Source organism: Saccoglossus kowalevskii, chromosome 16 (assembly GCF_978046115.1).
Source record: "Saccoglossus kowalevskii chromosome 16, keSacKowa6.1, whole genome shotgun sequence".
Taxonomy (NCBI): domain Eukaryota; kingdom Metazoa; phylum Hemichordata; class Enteropneusta; family Harrimaniidae; genus Saccoglossus; species Saccoglossus kowalevskii.
Genome location: NC_140656.1, coordinates 15570796 through 15592487, shown reverse-complemented (window position 1 = coordinate 15592487; position 21692 = coordinate 15570796). Strand labels below are relative to the sequence as shown.

The 21692-nt window shown below is 33.3% G+C and overlaps 1 protein-coding gene across 1 annotated transcript; it reads left to right on the top strand.

Moving 5' to 3' along the window:
- The first annotated feature begins 1279 nt into the window (after window positions 1–1279).
- Window positions 1280–20102, top strand: LOC102803167 (uncharacterized). Its single transcript, XM_006811635.3, has 10 exons — window positions 1280–1395; window positions 4362–4546; window positions 6857–6960; window positions 7567–7712; window positions 8761–8909; window positions 10387–10552; window positions 12857–12999; window positions 13888–14019; window positions 14405–14642; window positions 16255–20102. The coding sequence occupies exons 2-10, from the start codon at window positions 4387–4389 to the stop codon at window positions 16391–16393; spliced, it is 1377 nt and encodes a 458-aa protein (XP_006811698.1). The 5' UTR covers window positions 1280–1395; window positions 4362–4386; the 3' UTR covers window positions 16394–20102.
- The last annotated feature ends 1590 nt before the right edge of the window (window positions 20103–21692 follow it).

Here is a 21692-nt window from a genome sequence, read left to right as displayed (position 1 = left end):
TTAAAATGATGGTGACCACAATGACACCATTTGCTTAAAAGAATACAAATCTTTGCACTCCTTCATTCGATTAGGAAGCGAGTTCCATATGTTCGCACCATAATAAGACAATGACTCCAGCTCATAGCGTTTAGTCCTTGGTCGTTTTAACTGTAATTGATGAGAATTTCTTAAATTGTACATTACATTTTTCTCCTTGTATAAATTCCATATAAAAGATGGGGAGAGTTTGTTCACACTTTTATAAACTTCAACAAGTATGTCACGATTCCTGGACATCTCTAGTGTTTGTAGTCCAGCACGTTCCAATAAAGTTTGATAGCTGGACTGAAAATCATTGTACACAAATTTCAGAGCTCTGTATTGAATACGCTCCATCTTAGCAATGTTTGCTTTACCACAAAAATTCCAAACTAAAGAACAATAAATAAAATGTGATAAAATAAAACATCTAAATATACATAGTCTTGAGGCTTGATCTAGATAACCCGACATTCTTTGCAAAACTTTCAATTGGGCACCTGCCCGTTTACACAGAACACTAACACGATGATGACAATTTAAAATTCTGATCAATATTAATCCCGAGCAATTTAACACTAGTTTCAGTTTCAATAGCAACACCCCCAATACTAAAAGTGGTATTGTCAGATTTGTCATTTAATATAATTGCTTGAAATTTATTTATACTAGCTTCCATCATGTTATCTTTGAACCATTTGACAGCTATTTCTGATCGTTGAGTTGTTTATCAGCTCATTTTTATCTACACCAGTAGCTGATATAGTATTGTCATCAGCATAATTATAAAGTGATATATTTGTAGATATTGCAAAAGGGTTTTTATTCATAAAATCTTAGAAATGTATGCTAATTGTTAAACGTGTTTTTGGTTTTATTTGTTATTGTTGTCTATGACAGTGTGCATTACTTTGTTCGTTTTTGACCATAAATTACGTAATTTCTGTTATTATTTCGAGTCAAATAAAATATTCTATTCTAAGTACGTGAATGCTTGTGAGTACTGAGTGTTATTCCAAATAAAAACACCGTTTTTTTTTTCGTGAATGCCTTTCACAAACTCATATCTCACTCTCCATTTTATAGAATAACTCAGAGATAAAATAATCACATTTTGTCTATCTTTGATTCGACCGAATATTGTTACCATCGTGCTGTCATTTTTCAACTTGGCATATTTTGGTAGTTCGTGCGCCCTCATACGGCCTCCTATACAACAGCGTAAATGATTGGTTGTTCTTACCGTCCTCCAACACACGCATCCAATGAGCATGAGTGTTAGAAAGCGCACCTTTGTTGTTTGTAGACAAATATTTCCTGTTCGCAGGACAACAACGTGACAACCATTATTGGACGTACTTTCTATTTTTAAAGGTACGTGACAAAAACCGAAACACTCGTTGAAATGTGGAACGAGTATACCAATCAACTTATTTATGCGAACAGTTGGTGCTGGCCGAGCAACTCCGCAATTGCCAAGTTCGAGGTCACACTCGTGTTGATTTCAGTTTCTTCTAACCCGATATTGTCATCACCGTGGTCCGTGGGATAGGTTCAATCCGGGTTCAATCATTGAGGGCCTTGGCCCACAGTCAGATGGACGATGCCTGGCCCTATACACTAATTAACAGTCAGTCAATATCATCTGCCGGGTCTCTGATTTATTTTTCGACTGTTGTCTGTTGACAACCTTAACAATAGCCGTTTGTTGTCTCCGTCGCTCACCATTGCGATAGATAATTGATTCTATTCTGGCGATCCGGAATATGATTGACTCTTACGTAACACTATTATACCCCCCCCCCCCGATTACTTGAAGTTTGACCTTTTTTTGACTCCCTAAGATTTGACGAACTGAACCATTACATATGGTAAACGTGTTCTGTTCGTGTCAAACTGTTTTATACTGGAGCGGTGAGGCGTTATAAATGTATATATATATATATATTTTGTTCTAAAATTTGTTGGCATACAACTTTTGCAGGTTTCATCACTTCGTCAAGTGAGGGCGCTATGCAATAGCGAAAATACCATTAAAAATGTTTCAATCACTTTTTTCATTGGTACATTGACCAGAAACCATTTTTTTTACCCCCTTTCCTTAACTCTTAGCTATGAAAACTATTATATATCAAACTACAAATTAAATTTAATTCAATTGAAAACAACCCTATATAAAGTTGCATTTTAATTAAGTTTAATTAAACCTCAATTATATTGAAACGTTATATAGAGAACCAGGTAGCAATTTAATAGTTTGATTTAACCATATAGCGTTGCTTTCTAATCAACCATAACACAAATCGAAATGTAAATCGCAAATAACAGTTTAGTAGTTGCCGATGCAAACTGGTTTCTACGTAATTCTGTTCCATATTTATAAAAACTATTTTCAATATTTATGTTTTGTAAATATAAAATATTTATAAATTTAACAAGTTTCATTGACTAATCAAAATGGTCAATGTGAGATCACAGCGGATAAATACACCCCCCCCCCCCGAAAGGGATGACCCAGTCAAATATAAATTGGGAAGTGCATTGTGAAGTGGATGTCTACCAATCAACCAGAATGTGATTGTCCTTGCGACACATTGTGGAACACAGCACAGATTGTTATAACCAATCCAGTTTGATCCGGATTTGAATGAAATATTTGATAAATTTGTTATTAACTACTTATAAAATATGCAAATCGCTTTGCTAAAAGCATTGTACATTAAATTGTAACTGTTTTACCATTAGAAGATGCGGCTTCTATTAAAATTTAACGATGTATTTACTGTAATAAATCCAATAGCCCCCTGTATTCCCAATGTATCCTCCTTGCCAATAGCCATACATCAACTAGCTATACAGTTGTAATTATTTTTTTAGTGTCTTAGGGAGTGACCAAATCTCACAAGGCTTTCTCTGTTCAATGATCAAATATGGGCGATATTACAAAATCAATATTCGACATGAAGCATTTCCCATTAAGATTACTGTTTTCTGTAAAACCGTTAGGCATGTCACTGCATGTCGTAATATATTAACAATACAAGACAATACAACACATAGTCGATGAACAACGCAATGCAATCTGTATAACCCACAAGATTTAATTTTTGGCCAAGTTACTCAAAATTGGAAGGATTTTTGAGAATAAATTTTTCTGACAATACAACTTAAAAAGTCTGCATAGTGTTGATATTATGTAGTGGACACGAGAAAATAAAGATCAGTTCAGTTGTAACTGTTGTGATTGGGTGGCTCTCATCATTCATTGTTCATCAACAAAAAGTAAAAATAAGCAAACCAAAAGTCACATCACCAATAAACAAAAGACAAAACTGCTACAAAGTATTGTTATTCTCCCTGACTTAGACGCAAGTCTATGGTTCAATTAAAACAAATATATCACTTTCGGACTTAACCTTCATCCTAATTGTTGTTCTAAGTTGTTTATGATTGGTTATTATTTGGACCAAACCTAAATTTCAATCGTAGCCACACCCATCCTGAAAACTACTCACTCTGAAAATCGACATAGATCAGGTTTTGCTGTATCTGAATGGGTTTCCTGTGAAAGGTGTTATTAAAATACTTGTTTCTCACTCTATTTATCTTTAAAAAATCATTAATGAATCATACTACAACATTTCTGCATTCACCATTGCCAAGAATCAAGAATTCGCAGAGAATTTTGTCAATACCACATTCTCATGTTGAAAGTCAAGCATGACGTACGTTAATTTCTCCACATCATTTGTTTCGAAAGCGAATGTAATGATGATGTCCTTTTGATGACTTTGTTTTTCAGCAAACTCTGATAAACTTGAAATCATGATTTCTGATAGTATGTGAATAATATTGTAATAAAATGTGCATATTTTTTTTTTCTTAAAAGTGTTGTTAAAAGTGGGGATGCATGGAAATCCTTGATGATGCAACTTGTTTCATGAAACAGTCACGGTGTGATTTTCCCTGCCTGGTAACCATCAAAGGCCGCAAACTCTCAGAAAACGGTACTTTGAAATAATTGTTCACACTCGCCTGAATATTGTAAAAAGATTACCCCTGTATGTGCGACATACATAAATTTTGTTGTTCAGGAATACTTCAAAGTTTTTTGATTTTTCTGTTGTTTTCACCGGCTCTTCGACTGACGTTCTACAGCAGCTCGCGCAGACCGCATAGAAATACATGTTGCAGTGGTGTGAGTCTTAGCAACGTGGAATGTTCTATGATGTAGCTCGGCCCGAGGATTACACTTCCAAATTTATTCTACCCAAAATAAAACTAGTATCTATGAACAAGGGCAAGGTTATTATTGTTATGCTATGTTATTTTTTTTGCAGAAAGTTTTAGAGCAAATTGGGCTGAATGGGAGTTACTACCAGCAGTCCGGCTACAAAGGCTGGTGGTGGTCGGTCAAAGCCTAAGAATGATACGAGCAGAAGACCCTCGTTTGCAGTCGGTCAAGGAAAAGATATCATGATAAGTTATAGTCACACAGATGTGGAATGGATGAGAAAAATAAAAGGTTTTTAAATTTTAGTATAAAACTTGATCAAGGAATTATAAGATGGAGGTATTGCGAAGGGTGTGATGTAGGCGATGTAGATATCATGCAAATTGGAAAAAGTCACACGAATTGAGAAATTACAAAGTTGCCATAGAAACGTACATTTCTAGAAAAATTAATACAAATCATGAAATGGGTGATTCTCTGAAAAAAATGGTTTTGTTTGTTTAACTTAATCACAAAGTTTGAAATATGCATTCTGTGATGTCATAGGTTGAAAATGCGTCTGTACTGATGCATGCATGGAACTCATGAAGTTAGATCCTCATCGCAAAATCTCTGTACATACTTATTACAGCAAGTCTCGCTAGCGTATTGGCTACCTGCTTTGATTTTGACTGAACGATTGGCGTTCGAATCTTGCTGGCGCCGTCCTATGGTCACGCCCACTCTTGGTGAATTTATACAACATACTTTAGTTGGATGGTGATTTCGCTTCGAATATACCAGGGAAAGTGTTCTATTTTCTTTGTGTAATGAGGTGTTCCTTTACAAGGGATTGTCCACGCAAAAGCGATAGAATTTTATTAGCGGTTGGTTTAATGTTACCCTACGAATCATTTGGGTGTGAAAATTAATTTTCTCGCTGTTATATAGGAAACTGTTTCTCAACTTGTCTCCTTATTTAGTTTCAATCAGTGTTCAAGATGGCTACCCCCATATAGTAAATATCGGTGGAGTAATCGCATTTATCACATCACTTGTACTCCAGCTGACTGTGGCCATTCCCAGGCTGACTTTCACATTATCACGCCTCGCAAAGCAAATCATTCTATGTTCCCTAATGCAATATAGACTTGCCCAGAGTGGACGCGACCACGAGTCGGCGCCAGCGAGATTTGAAAGCCAACTGTTTAGTCAAAACCCAAGCAGTTAGCCAATTCGCTAGCGAGTTTGCAAATTGGCTGCCCCAATACTTCTGAGATTTGCTGTAAGTAGAATACCTATATAATGTTAATCCTTGGTTTTTGTGCATGTCATTCATTACCATGCATGTGTATTCAAAAATGACGGGAAAATTTAGTTTTTTCATTTGTTGACTCTGGTATTAATTAAAAAATAAAATGACTGAAACAATTTGTCTCAAATTTTTTTCTTTTAACTTGGAAATATTATCAACAAGGGTTCTCGGTCAAGTTGAATTTTGACATGTCTTGCTAGTATATTTTTAAAGATATTGGTGAAATTGTAACTGAAAATTTGAGTCGCTTTGTAGTTACAATTACCGATACTCAACTTTTTTTTTTCAAACTTGAAAATCTTATTATTATTCATTATAAAATATCAACCAAACTCAATTGTGGTGAAATTAGCAATTTGGTAGAAACAGAGAAATAAATGTAAAGATTGAAGACATTTGAACTTCTGATTATGAGAAACAGATGTCAGTAATATACTCTTCAAGATCTGTTACTTTACGATAGTTTTCAATAGACCATTTCTCCTGAGATCCCACATTATGCATGAACTCAAACATAAAAACAGGACAAACAAAGCCCATAGTGATGTAGTGGCATCAAATATCACAGGAGATTTGACAAACCTGAAAGTATCTTGGGAGTATTTCCACATTTAAAGGGGAACTGCTCAATCCCATGGATTGCATCAAGTGCTCATGGGTAATTAACTTCGCCTCTGTCCACTAAGTAAATGAATGCTTATTATGCTTGCTTACTCAAACTGTGATTGACAGACATTTTGCATACATTAGCCGCCATTTTAAACTTGTGATTTTTACTTGTCGGGGCACGTTTCTACTGAAAACAACAACATTTATACATCAAAAGCCCAACCAGATGAGAGTAATCGCTAGCATACATGTTCATGCCCCCATAGAAATGTATTTCGAATCACAGCTTGATCTCTAAACATCGTAAATGGCACATTTCCCGGAGCTCCCGCCATGATGTGAGTGACTTCGAATTAGCATACTAATTGCGGGGGCCATCTTGCCCCTATTTATAGTATCGGTTCCCCTTTAATAAATGTGCGATACAAATTTGATGATAGTCACTTTTGATGGAGTAAGTTTCTTCTCTGAAAGATTGATTTTGAGTTCAGATTCAAATCATTTGATTTTTGCAACAAATGTTTGGTTAATATTTTTCGTGAGATCTCGCAGTGAACAGAAAATCACCTATTATTAATTTGCTAATTTGCATATAAATACAATTGGCAGTTTGTTCAAGCGTATTCAAATCTTGGTAAATGCATATGTAATTGGATGTCTGCATATTAATTACATAATTTGAATATTTGTGGTTTCAGAAAGATTAGAATCTGCCGGAATCTCAGTCTGGGTGGACGAAGCCTATCTAGGTGCAGGAGTGGAATTTCTCAGTAAAATTGGACAAGCCATTGTTGATGCCAAGGTAAGTACAGTTTATGTGCTACATGAACCAACAAATTATTTCATGTTTTGAAAGATACTGCAGTACATTTTACTGTTATGCTTAACTTTTTCACCACCAGACCTTCTTGTCCAAATTTTTCTGCACTGCACTTATATTCTACAATATTTCTGAGGATAAACCCCAATTTTAGAGCCAACAGACAAAATTTGTGTAAATTTTCGTTTTTTACGCAAAAAATTTGGCTATTTTTGTCCCAATCTTCTGAAGGAAAGTGCAGACTATAAACTGGACTATTTTGTGAATTTGTGATGAAAAGAAGAAACTGGTGGTGAAAAGGTTAAAACAATCTGAATAATTTCACCTGTTACAATATTATTTGAACCACATAACGGGAAATGTTTCAATATGGAAAAGAAGATTGCTGTGTAGATATCGTAATATTTAAATATTCGCATTTATAAACAGTTCCGAAACATGCAACACTTAGTTACCATAGCTTCATGTTAAATTTATCGTGTACAAGATTATCAAAATATAACTTATCCCGATTTAGTTATTCACATTAGTATATGCGCTTGTAATAAAGTGAATATTGTATATGTGATTATTTGTTTTCCTGTGCAGTTATTTCTCTCACTACTGAGCACTACGTCTGTCAAGTCCAAGTATTGTAAAGATGAGTTAGCCTTGGCGTACGTCTCCAATAAACTCATCTTTCCGTGCGCTCTCCAGACTCGAGAGGAACTCTCCAATGATATGGATTTTGGCATGTAAGTTTTTTTACTTTTTCAGTATTTCAGTATTTCAGTGAAATTCATGTAAGTTTCAATCAGTCATGTGTTTTCACCTGTACACATACACTTACCGTACCGTATGTTTAAATTTTGTAGAAATAAAATAACAAATTACCTGTTCAGGGCAGACTTAGTGATAAACGCAACTAGCTAGTTCAATGTAACTAGTAAGATGTTTCACAGTACTACAAAGTACATTTCTGAGTGAAAATCTGTATCAAATAAACGAAAAGGAGTAAACATCTACTCAAACTTATTTATTGTGAACCACAAGAAATGGGTAAAATCCATATTGAGGTTGATAAGTGAAGAACTAATTTGAGTACCCCAGATTTTTTTCGTCAGAATTTAAAACAGCCAATCACGGAAAATAATTTAGACAAGCTTTAAGAAATTCTTGTCCCAAAAGACGTAACCATCTTTAAACTGGTTTGTGTATCACAAGAATGGTGATAAAAGGAAGTGTGCCCTCTAGTGTTGAGAAACAGAAGCTTTGTACATATTTGCTAGAGTGATATTCAAATAGATATGAGTCAAATGTGTTCTGATTTATTTATGGTTATTTTTTCAACAGGGCATTAACATTAATGGCATGTCCCTCTATTATTATTATTTTAACGTAAGGCAGAGATTTGAATATTTTCAATATGCAAAAAAAAAGAGCTACAGTGAACATAGCACTAGAAATGATGGGCAGCACTATTGGGTTGGAATTGGATGGAATACACTTAGTGAATTGAAGATTTAATACTGTATTACCTCTATTGAAAGTGTATCTCCAATAAAAACATATAAACCAAAAATTGTACCTATTGCACACAGGATCATTAAAGTGTAACTGAATTGGGACAATTGACTTTTTTTGCGCCCAATTCAGTTACACTTTAAAATATAACTAGGTTCATCATTATATAAGCACAGGCACTAATAATGGAGCAAATACTGTAATTCAAGTGACCAATCACGATAATTGTTTCATTGTGTTTTTTAAAGTGAATCCTATGACCAATCCTATTCATTGCAGGAAGTTAACTTTGGCACCAATGAAATGGATATATTTTAGTTCAGACAGGCCTATCAAAGATTCCTGTGACGAACTAATCATTGAAATCAAATTAAAACTTAAAGAACTTAAAGAGGAAGAAGAAGAGGTAGACAGTCAAGAAAATTCAAGTACGAAATTTTTATACATTTGTTGTGAAAACTTTTACTGTATTGTATACACAGTTCTTTTACAAACATTGTGTTTGCAATATGATATAATGTACATTTCTGTTGGCTTTATTGATCTATCGCTGCATTTCTAACACACGTGTGATTATTGAGTGATACAGTTATTTTAGTAAAAATCAGAAATATAGAATACCATTCAGAAATCAATTCAAAATAGTCGTGACATGCATGACAGGAAGTGTCAAACACAAACACACTACCTGCAGTGGAGAAAACAAAATGCACAACAACATTTTACAATATGTTTGTAGCTGGGCAACATAGTTCACAAATAATAAATGTAGTAATATTTTCACATTTCATTGAATAGGATTTTGTCCCCCACCATTTTAAGTTCAGACTAGTAGCTACTTTCCATAAGTCATAAACATAAATTGACCATAGAAAACAACTTTAACATACTGACAAAATTCAAATAAAACAACAAATATAAAGTGTTTCTTACCTTTGAAAGAGAATTTCCCTTAGTTCCATGCAGCAAAACAAGTTATTCCCGCAGGAGCCTCTTTCTCAGTTCCTCTCCCACATAAATGATGGATCCAGCATGCAATATAAATGCAATTGTTGGTGCATGTGCATTTATATTGTTCCTATAGAATGGTTTTCACATTGTTAAATAAATGATTAAAAAGCAAAAATGGTAACCAAGTATGTCAAGATTTGTAAATTTTTTTAATAACCATCTAGAAACCTAGCCCGAGGTTATATGACTATCTTTGGGATTTTGTTGCCAATTGTTATATTGCTTGTTATTCTATGGAAGTTGCATTAATTTGGTACTCTCTCACATTTAAATATGAATTATATATAAACAAACTATTTATATATTATTTTGGTTTATTTTCTCTGTCTGTTGATGCACATTAATATGTCATTTTGCTTTTATATTACGGGTATCAATTCTGCTTGCACAAACCATATCTATAATTCATAGTCAGAAGTCAGGTTTTATATTTACATCTCTATGGTTACTTCTTACAATTGATCAGGTACTTCTCAATTATATCTCAGTTGGTCAGAGGAAAAAAAATTGCATGGGCTTTTTTGTGTGTTTTGAAATATAATAATAATATAATTACCTATTTCTCATTAAATTATGTCTACAAGCAGGAGCAGATGTATAATATTATTTGTAATAAGGTTATTCTTGCAATAACAACATATTATTTACATCAATATCATAAATATATATATATATATATATATATTTTTAAAAAATGTTCAGAATTATCACCAGTGAATTGATGAGAATAGAATTGAATCATAATTATAACATGATATGATATGATATGATAACAACCCCAAATAATTAATAATAAAAATTCTAATCTCGACATATATGCATCATTCTGTACCACTACAGAGGTATGAAAATAAAGAATTGGTTTAATCTAATTGTAGTGTGGTTTCCTTACAGCATTATCTCCCCACTCTGTATCGACTAGATCACCTAAAAAACGGCTTTTAAAGCGACAGATGACACAAGGCAACATGGGAAATGATGTAGACATCAAAGGAGATGAAAAAAATGAAGATTTCTGGAAGAAATATTTTAAAGGTCAAAATAAAGTGTTATGGACAAAGTAAGTACTTATATTTATCCCATGTAGCATGTGGTAGTAGTGACGTAAAACCATGTACTGTAAAAAACTATATTTCAGCTGGAAATAATGTTCACTGAAAAGACTTTTTGGGTGTTTTGTATGAAATTTATTTTCACTGATTTTTGACAAGTTGAATGTAAAATATAGAAAAAAAGGTTTATTCGCTGGATTTTTAGCTCCGCTGTCGACTTTGTCGAGCGGAGCTTATTATATGAGTGATTGTCCGTTGTCCGTGTCAATGTTTTACTTTTTCGACTTCTTCTTGAAAACTACAAGCCTGAATGCTTTGATACTTGGTGTATATGTACCTTGGGTAGACCTCTCTCAGATTTGTTCATTTCATGATCATATCTTCAATTCTCTAATTTTGGTGAATATTTTTGTAATTTTTGGTAAAAAGTGATATTTTCGACTTCTTGTTAAAAACCGCAAGTCCAATCGCTTTGATATTACATATATAGGTACTACATGTGGACCACTCCCAAATTTGTTCATTTTGTAATGATATCGTCAATTCTCTAATTTTGGTGAATATTTTTGTCATTTTTGGTAAAAAGTGATATTTTCGACTTCTTGTTAAAAACCGCAAGTCCAATTGCTTTGATATTACATATATAGGTCCTACATGTGGACCTCTCTCAGATTTATTCATTTTGTAATGATATCTTTAATTCTCTAATTTTGGTGAATATTTTTGTCATTTTTGGTAAAAAGTGATATTTTCTTCTTGTTAAAAACCACAATCATTTATGGTGAAAAATGATATTTTTGAATTCTTGTTGAAAACAGCAAGTCCCATTGCATTGATACTATACATATTGTTCATTTTCTAATGATATCTTCTGTTCTTTAATTGAAATGTGCATTGCTAACAGCGGAGCTATCTCAGCCGAGAGGCTGCTTGTTTATTTTAGCTGAATCATTCCTTCAGTGAAAATAGCAACAACAAAAAAGTTGCAAGCAAAAATAAAGTATTTTACAGTAATATTTTTTCCATAATACATCTGAGTTGATAGGCCTTTGTCCACAATTCAAAATTGTTACCTCACCATCTATACACCTCTTAAAATTCAATTACTGATCGGACAAATAATTTTTTGTGAAAACTGAATCTGAATCTTCTCTCTAAAGACTGGTACTGATAGTTTCATGCATTCACCAATAGTTTTTTTGTTTCTAATCACATTTTGGTGTTTCTAATTCACCCAATCTTACTGTGGCTATGTTTTCTGCAATGAACCGCCACTACTGATTTCCGGTTTACTATTGAGATGCGTAAAGACAGAGCTAGCCCAAAATTTTGTTAAAATGTTGCCAATGTCTCTGTAACTATAAATACGTTACTGTAAAATACTTTATTTTTGCTTGGAATTGATTTTCACTGAAGGACTAATTCAATGAAAATAAAATCCTGCGAATATACCTTTTTCCTATATTGTACATTCAATTTGTCAAAAATCAGTGAAAATAAATTCCATACAAAACACCCAAAAAGTTCTTTCAGCGAAAATTAATTCCAGCTAAAATAAAGTATTTTACAGTAATCGCAGCCAATAAACTGGCTCACATGCATGTTCATGGAATAGCATTCCTATATGCAACTATATATACAAATTCATGAGCCTTTGGTGGGGAACATATAAAAATGAGTTTAATTAATAAAAATAATATTACACAGTCACTTGTTGATATCCTCCATATTTACCATTGCGTGAACTCAGAATAAAAATATTTTTCATATATTTCTGGTCATTGTGGTAATCAAGTAAAAACAGCCCTAGTAACTACAAAATAAAAACAGCATGTTCATAACACTAATGCAGTGTGTAAATCTACATTGCATCATTATGAAATGCAGCAGTGTTGACAAGCGTCATAAACATTCTTTTTCCGGACTAGTTCAAAGCGTTTTATAGGGGGTGACAAAGTACTAGTTATGGCTGTAAGCTAGGTGTTTCCCTTCACACACTTGTTAGATCTTAATGAACTATGCAAATACCGGTATAATATGTTTTAAACCGCTTCATTTCGCACTAATATTTACTTATTTTACTAATTATTTGCATGTACAATGAAATCAACTATTGTGCATGACATATGCATGTAAGTAAAGAACAACCAGAGAACACAGTGACAGTGTTCCTTTAAAATATTGTAGAATGGTATATTGAGGTATATTTCAACAGCCATTTTTTTTTTTTTTGGAATGGTCCCTTAGTGACAGGTATTGCTGTGTATGATTCGTTAAACAAATGAATTTGCCTAAATATGTTTATTTTTCAGATTTAAAGGAATGTTTAATGAGGAGTATGGTCCAAGTTTAGACAAAGTTTATTCTAATGCGGACAAGGAATGGCTGCTATCTGTATTGCATGTTGAAATCAACGAAGACGGCAATGAATTCATAGAAATGGAAGATTACGACAGTACGTTAAAATTATTCACAATATTGTGTTAAAATCCTCTTTTTTTTTCTCCATCTGAAGTCATCTGAAACTCATTTTCATGTTTAACCAATGTGACTTCTATTGATTCTGTGGAAGATTATGATAATATGTTAAAATTATTTACAATATTGCGTTAAAATACTCTTTTTTTCCCATCTGATGTCATCTGAAACTCATTCTCACGTTTAACCAATGTGACTTCTATTGATTCTGTGGAAGATTATGATAATATGTTAAAATTATTCATAATATTGCGTTAAAATACTCTTTTTTTCCCCATCTGATGTCATCTAAAACTCATTCTCACGTTTAACCAATGTAACTTCTATTGATTCTGTGGGAGTGTACAAGAACAAATTGAGACATGGCACACTTACTGAATTGTAATGGTTGACACTAGATGGCGCTATTCACAACAATTTGTTTAAAACTCCAGTAGCCTCAGATAATATTAATAAATATCAGCCTGATATCAGCCATGTAATATGACTAAATAAGAAAGCTCTGTCTTTGATAACTCTTGACCTGTAACAAGACTTTTATGCATAACTTAAGCTTGCCTGGATTATGTATTTTTGGAGGTTAGTGAATAGTTAAACTAATTAACTGCGACAAGTTTTGTAAACCTACTAAATTTTATCAATTTGTATTACATATGTTCAAAAAATGTAAGAAAATAACTAAATGCTGCTACAAAAATGACTGCCTTCAAAAATCAAATTATCATGAAGTTTATAATAACTCCTTTTTTCAGCTGTACTGAAAAAGAAATGAATGTATGGAAAATACCACTATGTGGGCAAATAGGGAATTTGTGGAAGCTAAAACATTCATATTATTATTAATATTATGGGTATTTTTTTTTAGAGTTCTGTACCATTGATGGTGAGAAATATCCGTTCTGGGATCGCGTCCATGAAGAAGCTGTCATTAGTTACACAATGAAAGAAGTGTTCAGTTTTGGATCCTCCGTCCGACTTGATGCAATTCAAAATTTGGGTAAGTCATTGTTTTAATGTATAGCTCCTGTGTGCTGACATAGACACAGGCTGTATGTTTAACCACTTTGTTTCACAGAATGGATTAAAAATGCCCGACTGGTAGCCATATTGTTTTGAGTGAAAGCTATTTCGGAGCCATATCTTTGACATGTCTGGACCGTTTTTGTGTTCAAACTTCACACATACACATCATACGTCTTGTCACAATTCCGCAAACATGTGTTTCTGTTGCTATCCAATTGAAAATGGCCGACTGACATCCATTTTAAAGCTAAAAAATTTAACACAGTCTTTGCTCATAACTTAGACATCAGTCACATTGTGATTCAAAAGGCCAACTGGTTTCAGTTTTATTTATTCTTGTCAATAACTTGTCATTACAGCTAAGATTAAAAGTCCTGCTGTCGTCGAAGCCTTATTGGATTTATGCAAGGACAGTGACCATAATGTGCAATCTATTGCTGCAATATCATTGGCTCACACGGGTTCTACTTCTGCCCGTGTTACCAACAGACTGCTGAAATTATGCGAAAATAAAGACAGATTGGTCCGCGAGAGTGCCTGCTTGGCGCTAGGTCATCTCAAGATAGTGAAAGCCGTTCCAAAACTTATACAATTATGGTGAGCTTATGTAGCAAGGCAATGAATCTGTGAAACATGTATACTTGGTTGATCTTAATGCTATATTATTAGTCCCCGTTCGGACGCAGTCCGAAAACGGGGACTTATGTTTTGCCCTGTGTGCGTCCGTCCGTCCGTCCGTGCGTGCGTCCGTCCGTCCGTGATCACCTGTATCTCGAACATGCATGGATCGATTAAGTTCAAACTTCACTCATACATCACACATTATATGGGACATATGCACATGCATTTTTTTCATGATCCGATTAACGATAGCCGAATAGCGGCCATTTTAAGGCCGAAAATGCATCAAAATCGCACATTTTCACCATTCCGGACTCGGATCTCAGTTATGCATGGACGGATTTTGTTCAAATTTGGTACATACATTAAACATAATAGGACCTTGATGCACGTCATTTTTTTTTTGGATCAGGTTCGAAATGGCCGACTGGCGGCCATTTTGTTTTAAAGAATTCAGTTCTGGATCCGTATCCGAGACATGTCTGGATTGATCAAGTTCAAACTTCACACACACAAGGTACATCATGTCACAAATATGTATGTGCATTTGTTTCATGATCTCAATAACGATAGCCAAATGGGGGCCGCTTTAAGGCCGAAAATGCATTGAAATCGCACATTTTCACCATTCCGGACCCGTATCTCAGTTATGCATGGATGGATTTTGTTCAAATTTGGTACATACATTAAACATAATAGGACCTTGATGCACGTCTTTTTTTTTTTTGGATCAAGTTCGAAATGGCCGACTGGCGGCCATTTTGTTAAAGAATTCAGTTCTGGATCCGTATCCAAGACATGTCTGGATTGATCAAGTACAAACTTCACACACACATGGTACATCATGTCACAAATAGATATGTGCATTTGTTTCATGATCTGCTTAACAATAGCGGAATGATGGCCATTTTAAGGCCGAAAATGCATCAAAATCACGTATTTTCACAATTCCAGAACCGGATCTAAGTCATGCATGGATGGATTTTGTTCAGATTTAGCACAATGTGTTGTACATATGCAGGTGCATTTCGGTCATGATCTGCTTTGAATGTATATGTCACTCAAATATGAACGGAACGGGGACGTGTCATTGACAATGACTTGTCAAATGTGTCATTCTCCAACTGAGAACTTGACTGATTACTGCCTATGGTGGTGTGGTTTAGGGTGCAGAATCAGTCTCCACCATAGGCAATATTTTACACCTCAATCTGAGCGATTACCTGTTTTTTTTCAAATATGCTATATTACTCACAGTTTTGTATTTCATTTATTGCTATATTTAAAAAAAAAAACATTTCATCAAGTCAAAATTCATCAAATGTGATAAATAGCTGAGGAAACATTGCCAAGCACAAAACAGTAGGTTCGATCTTGAGTACAAGGGCGTAAAGAAGGCATACCAGTAATAATTGTGGGGTATTCAGCATGAGTAATACATGAATGGGATTAGCAATGTAATTCTGTTGAAACGATTTGAATAAATCACAGAAAATGAAGCAAAACATTTCATCAAGTCAAACAAATATAGTACCTAACAATGGACATTACAGATGTACAACTCATGTAACTACTTTTGTCTTTGTAGGCGGAATGATACAATATCTCATGTTCGTGAAGCAGCTGAAGTAGCTTTAGACCAAATTGGTGGTGAAGAGGCCGAGACAGCCATGCATATTACAAAAGTACTTCAGGATGAAATTAGATTACTTTCCATAAAAACATAATATGTGTTCCGTCGTAACCATGGCAACCATTTGGGTATCATCTGGGCGGGTAGTGTTATTGTATGTGTAGATATGAGCATCGTCCATTCTTAAGTGTACATGAATGAAATCTGTTTACTTTTTCATCAGTTTTTTAAAAATGTGCATCAATAGCAATTGAAGGATACACCACACTTACCTATTGAAACCATAGTTACCATGGCAAACATTGTAACATATTTATCTGTATTCCATTTTTGTATTCCCCATTTCTATTCTGTATACCTTTATCCCTATTGTACGTACATCCTTAAGAAATGTACAACTTAGGCCAGACTTTTATTATCCCTTGTTTCGCGAACCCGCCGAATAAACAGGAGCCGAAATGAAATAAAAATATAATTTTATTTCAGCGTAATTTCTCGCGCCCGCCGACTTGTAATCGGAAAAAATGCTAAAAAAATATTATTTTTATCTTCATTTTTTTACCGCCCGCCGCATAACAAATCCAAGTTCCATTTTCGTGGGAGTATCATGATCAAAGTACTGAAGTCTAGCGCAGATGAGAAACAAGGTTATACATGGAATAAAATTTTATTTCATTTCTTCTCTCCGATCAATGATCTCACTTACAATTCTTTGAGAATCACACAAATCTAATGGAAAAAAGAATTAATTTTATATATTTTTCGCCCTCCTCAAAAAAATTGCCTAATAAAAACTCGCGAAACAAGGAATATAAAAAGTCTGGCCTTACTGGCATCTAAAATTTATTATCAAAAATGGCATGTATTGATTTTTAAAAAACTTTGGCAATTCTGTATTTAGCCTCAACAAAAACAAAAAAAAAAGCTTGCCATTTTTTTTTTCATCTTCAAAATTGCATTCTGGGATATTTTCTAGAGCTATATCAGTCTCTTAGGACTATTACATTAAATATTTGTTGTTCTGATTTGGCATGAACTTGGAGAAATAACTGATTCACCTGATTTCAGCAGTATTCCAAATAACTGCAACCTGCAGTAGCAAATCTTTGTGAAATTGCTTAAAAGAATTGAAATTTACACATTTATTAAAACATTTCTGTCAATTTACACAAATTCGGACCAGCATATACATGACTGTCACACATGACCCCAATAAATCTTTAAGAGTGATCCCAGAGTGCAACTTTGAAGGGCGGTGGTCGTGGTGCAGCACATGTTCGAATTTCATGTAAATAAACAATATATTTTTTACGCGTTATGTACATTGCTTTGAGTCCTGTATCGAACAGAACACAGCACATTGATCACTGCGCTTTAATAAAGAAAATATGGTTGTCATAAGTAGATTGTGTTTATTACACTGCTGGAATGCCAGATTCCTAATGTGCTTGTCCGTTTCTGAAATTCTATGCAGGTAAACCATGTAGATGCAAAAAAGTACACTGAAAAACAATTCATGATAGAAACAAAATAGTGTTGTGTGTCGTTTCGTTGAATCACAATTATAATCACCCTGTGACAATATATGGGATCAATTTTGGGATAGCGCAGCTATACTTTATGTAAATAATTATGTATATAATATTGGTATAAGACGGAAGGTTGTATATAGTAATGTATTTTGATGGATGGAGTTATTTTCTGTATAATTGTATTTTAACTTCAGCATACTGTAGAATACTTCTTTTTTCGCTTGGAATCAATTTTAGCTGAAGGAATGATTCAGTGCAAATAAAATCCAGCAAATATACCTTTTTTCTTATATTTTACATTCAAGTTGTCAAAAATCAGTGAAAATAAATTCTATACAAAGCACCAAAAATTAATTCCAGCTAAAATAAAATATTTTACAGTAACTAAGTCACAAACAGTGACAATTGTCACTGGTGTTTCATTTTTACCGGGTACTCTGTTATATTGAGCATGTGTACTTAAATTCACAACGTATTTTTGAAGTGAAATGAAAATTTCCATTGTAATTTTACATGTCCACCTGAATTTAGTTTATTGGATTATCAGTGAAAATAACGAAATTAATGTGTAAACAGTTCTGAAAGTGCACATCCCTTCATATATCCTACATTTCGATTACAGCATAGATGCTATAGAAAGAACAACAACTATGGAATGTTATTCCTGAAGTTTGTACATTTTAAAATTGAATTTTACATGTTATGTAATTTTATTGCCTATTATCGAAATGTTAACATTCTTGTGTGAATTAATGCATTTGTATTTTGACAATACGTTAGTTGTGCTGTACGCACAGCTTCTTAGCATGGTCTAAGAGGTCAACAATTTTAGCCATTGCTAAGAAAATGTACATGAAAGCTTAGTACAGGTTGAGAAGTGCTAAGAGTATCTTAGGCCATGCTAACTGTTCATATACAATTAGCTTAAAGTATTAGCCAGTACTTGGCATAGCCTGAAAGCAACTATCATGACTACAAGCAATTTGAATAGTTGGTCCTAGTTGCTAGTTGCTTTGTTAAATTAAAATTGGTAACTATTGAATTTCTACAACATAGACGACGTGTCAAGGCAAATTCTGATCTTTGTTCTTTCTCGTGTCTATGATTGCAGATACTGTCAAATACTTAATTTTGTGAGATATGAATTCTGTGAGTCGGGGAATTCACAACATTTTGTTGCAGTGAACATTTAAGAAAGGGAGTCACAGACGATGACTTTCACAAAATGTTGTCGTCGTTAATAAAATTAATCGCAAATTATCAATCTCTTAAATTATTAGTGATGAAAACAAAATGGTTCACAGTAGAGTTCACTGAAGGAATGATTCAGTGAAAATAAAATCCAGTGAATATACCTTTTTCCTATATTTTACATGCAACTCATCAAAAAATCAGTTAAGATGAATTCCATACAAAACACCAAAAAAGACTTTTCAAAATTAAATCCAGCAAATGAGATCATTCTTTAAGCTCTATTCGGTTTTTGGGACTACTGTAGAATACTTTATTTTCGCTTGGAATTTATTTTCGCTATTTTCGCTGAAGGGATGATTCCGTGAAAATAAAATCCAGCGAATATACTTTTTTTCCTATATTTTACATTAAACTCATCAAAAATCAGTGAAAATAAATTCCATACAAAATGCCCGAAAAGCCTTTTCAGCGAAGATCAATTCCAGTGAAAATAAAGTATTCCACAGTATTATATGAAATATTTTATGGTAATTAGTTTGATAATTTAATTGGTAATTTTCACATTCGTTAAATTTTCAATGAATTTTCAAACATTGGTAATCATTTCAGTTACTCATTCAATTGTGTGTTCGAAATTTCATTTATTAACATTGAACAGTTTTTTTTAATGAATGTGGATTCAAAACAAAGCAGATTTCAAAAGAATGAAGAATCGTCAAATATTTCCCGAAGATCAAATAGATCACAGGACACCAATAAAACTGTTATAGGAATTATCTCAGACTGTAACTTTGAATATAAAATTCACTAAATATTGTAAGTACATGTAACATATCTATCCAAAATATTCTGAGAGTACACTATTTTTTCAAAAAATAAAGTTATTTTGTAATATGTACTTTAATAATATATATTTTATACATGTCTGATATTATACAGATTATTTTTGAGTAACATTTACTTGTATATAATTATTGTATATTCATGTATTTATATAACGTTTTACAGATTAGTGATTGAATTATTGCTTAATGGGGAAAACAAATTTAAATCTGAAATAAACAAATTGTATATAAATATTGTTTGTTGCAGTCTACAGTTTTACCGTCATAGGACGATTGATAGTCATACTGAGTTTCTGTTATGTTAGATTGCCAGTATATATTTGGTAGCTGTTGTAGTCAATGAAAATAACTTGACAATTTAGCATAAAATCTTTGTAGCATCGGCATCATGTTAAGTGCCCATATTAGTAACTGTAAAATTATCAATCAGCTCATAGAGTGAATGTTGATTTTTGACTCGTGTGTGAAGCACACAATGGGAGTCTTTGCAGTTAGTCTGTCCGTATATATGTGTATGTGTGTCTGTCCGTCTGTCCGTTCCACTGATATCTCAAGAACCACATGTTGGTTTTTGATGAAGCTTGATGCATAGATGCTCTGGACCAATGCACAGATTTGATTAGTTTTTAATAAAAATTCATACATATTAATAACCTAATTTACATAATGATTAGTCAATTTTCAGCTTTTCCACTGATATCTCAAGTATTAATTATCACATTTCAGTGAAAGTTGGTACATAGATGTCGGAGAACAATGCACAGACCTGACTATGCAGAAACCTGGTTAGTTTTGGATCAATATTTGTGCATATTAATCACCTAATTTGCATAATTAACAATTTCCTGCTTTCACACTGATATCTCAAGTACGAATTATTCCATTCTAATGAAACTTGGTATATAGATGATCTTGGACAATGCACAGACCTGTTTAGTTTGGGGTTAAAATCTATTCATATTAATTCCCTAATTAGCATAATAATTCATAATTGTTTGGTTATAATCACATTTCAATGAAACTTGGTACATAGATGGTCTGTGACATTGTGCAGACCTTATTATAGTTTTACACTCAAATTTCTGCATATTAATTACCTGATTAGCATAATAATTAGTTTTCAGCTTTCCATTAATATCTCAAGTACAAGTAATTTTTAATTAATTTGTAATGTGTCTCCAATACTCTCAGCACACAGGAGTTTTTTTTAAGCTTCCTTTGACTATTTCTGTGGCCCTAGGGATCAGGCAAGTATATTTTACAGACAGTAGGGTTTGGTTTATCTCTCGCATTCCACTTTCTTGGGAGGAGTGTGGCGGGCATGTGTGAATAGATTAGGATTCTACTTATCAGTGTTCCTTCTAATAAGACTGATTTTGTAGGGATTCTGAGTCAAAATGGAATCCTCCATAAACGCTGTCATTTGATACTGTAAATACATTAATTATTCACTGGTTTTTAATTTTGCTATTTTCACTCATGAGTAAAATTTGCTAAAGTGAAATCCATATAATAATAATGAATTTATTGCATCCATTGGTTGATAGCAATAACATGTTTGTAATAAAGTACAATATATATAAAACTAAAGTAAAAGTAAAATGTCAGTTATTGTTATTTCTGATTTCAAATATTTTGTATAAGTATTCACCAACTTGTCTTATTAGTAAGTCTTATCTTGAACTCATAATATATTTAAATATATGGTCATCACTTTTCATTTCTTCTGGAATATTGATATTATTAAATAACTTTTGTCTTTCTGTTTGGTACCTAAGACATTCCATGAAGAAATGTTCTTCATTTTCAATTTTGATCTGAG

Coding starts and splice junctions, on each gene's coding strand:
- LOC102803167 (XM_006811635.3), top strand. CDS start 4,387: ATGGGAGTTACTACCAGCAGTCCGGCTACAAAGGCTGGTGGTGGTCGG. Junction 7,713..8,760: donor AATGATATGGATTTTGGCAT/GTAAGTTTTTTT, acceptor TATTCATTGCAG/GAAGTTAACTTTGGCACCAA. Junction 14,643..16,254: donor CCAAAACTTATACAATTATG/GTGAGCTTATGT, acceptor TTGTCTTTGTAG/GCGGAATGATACAATATCTC.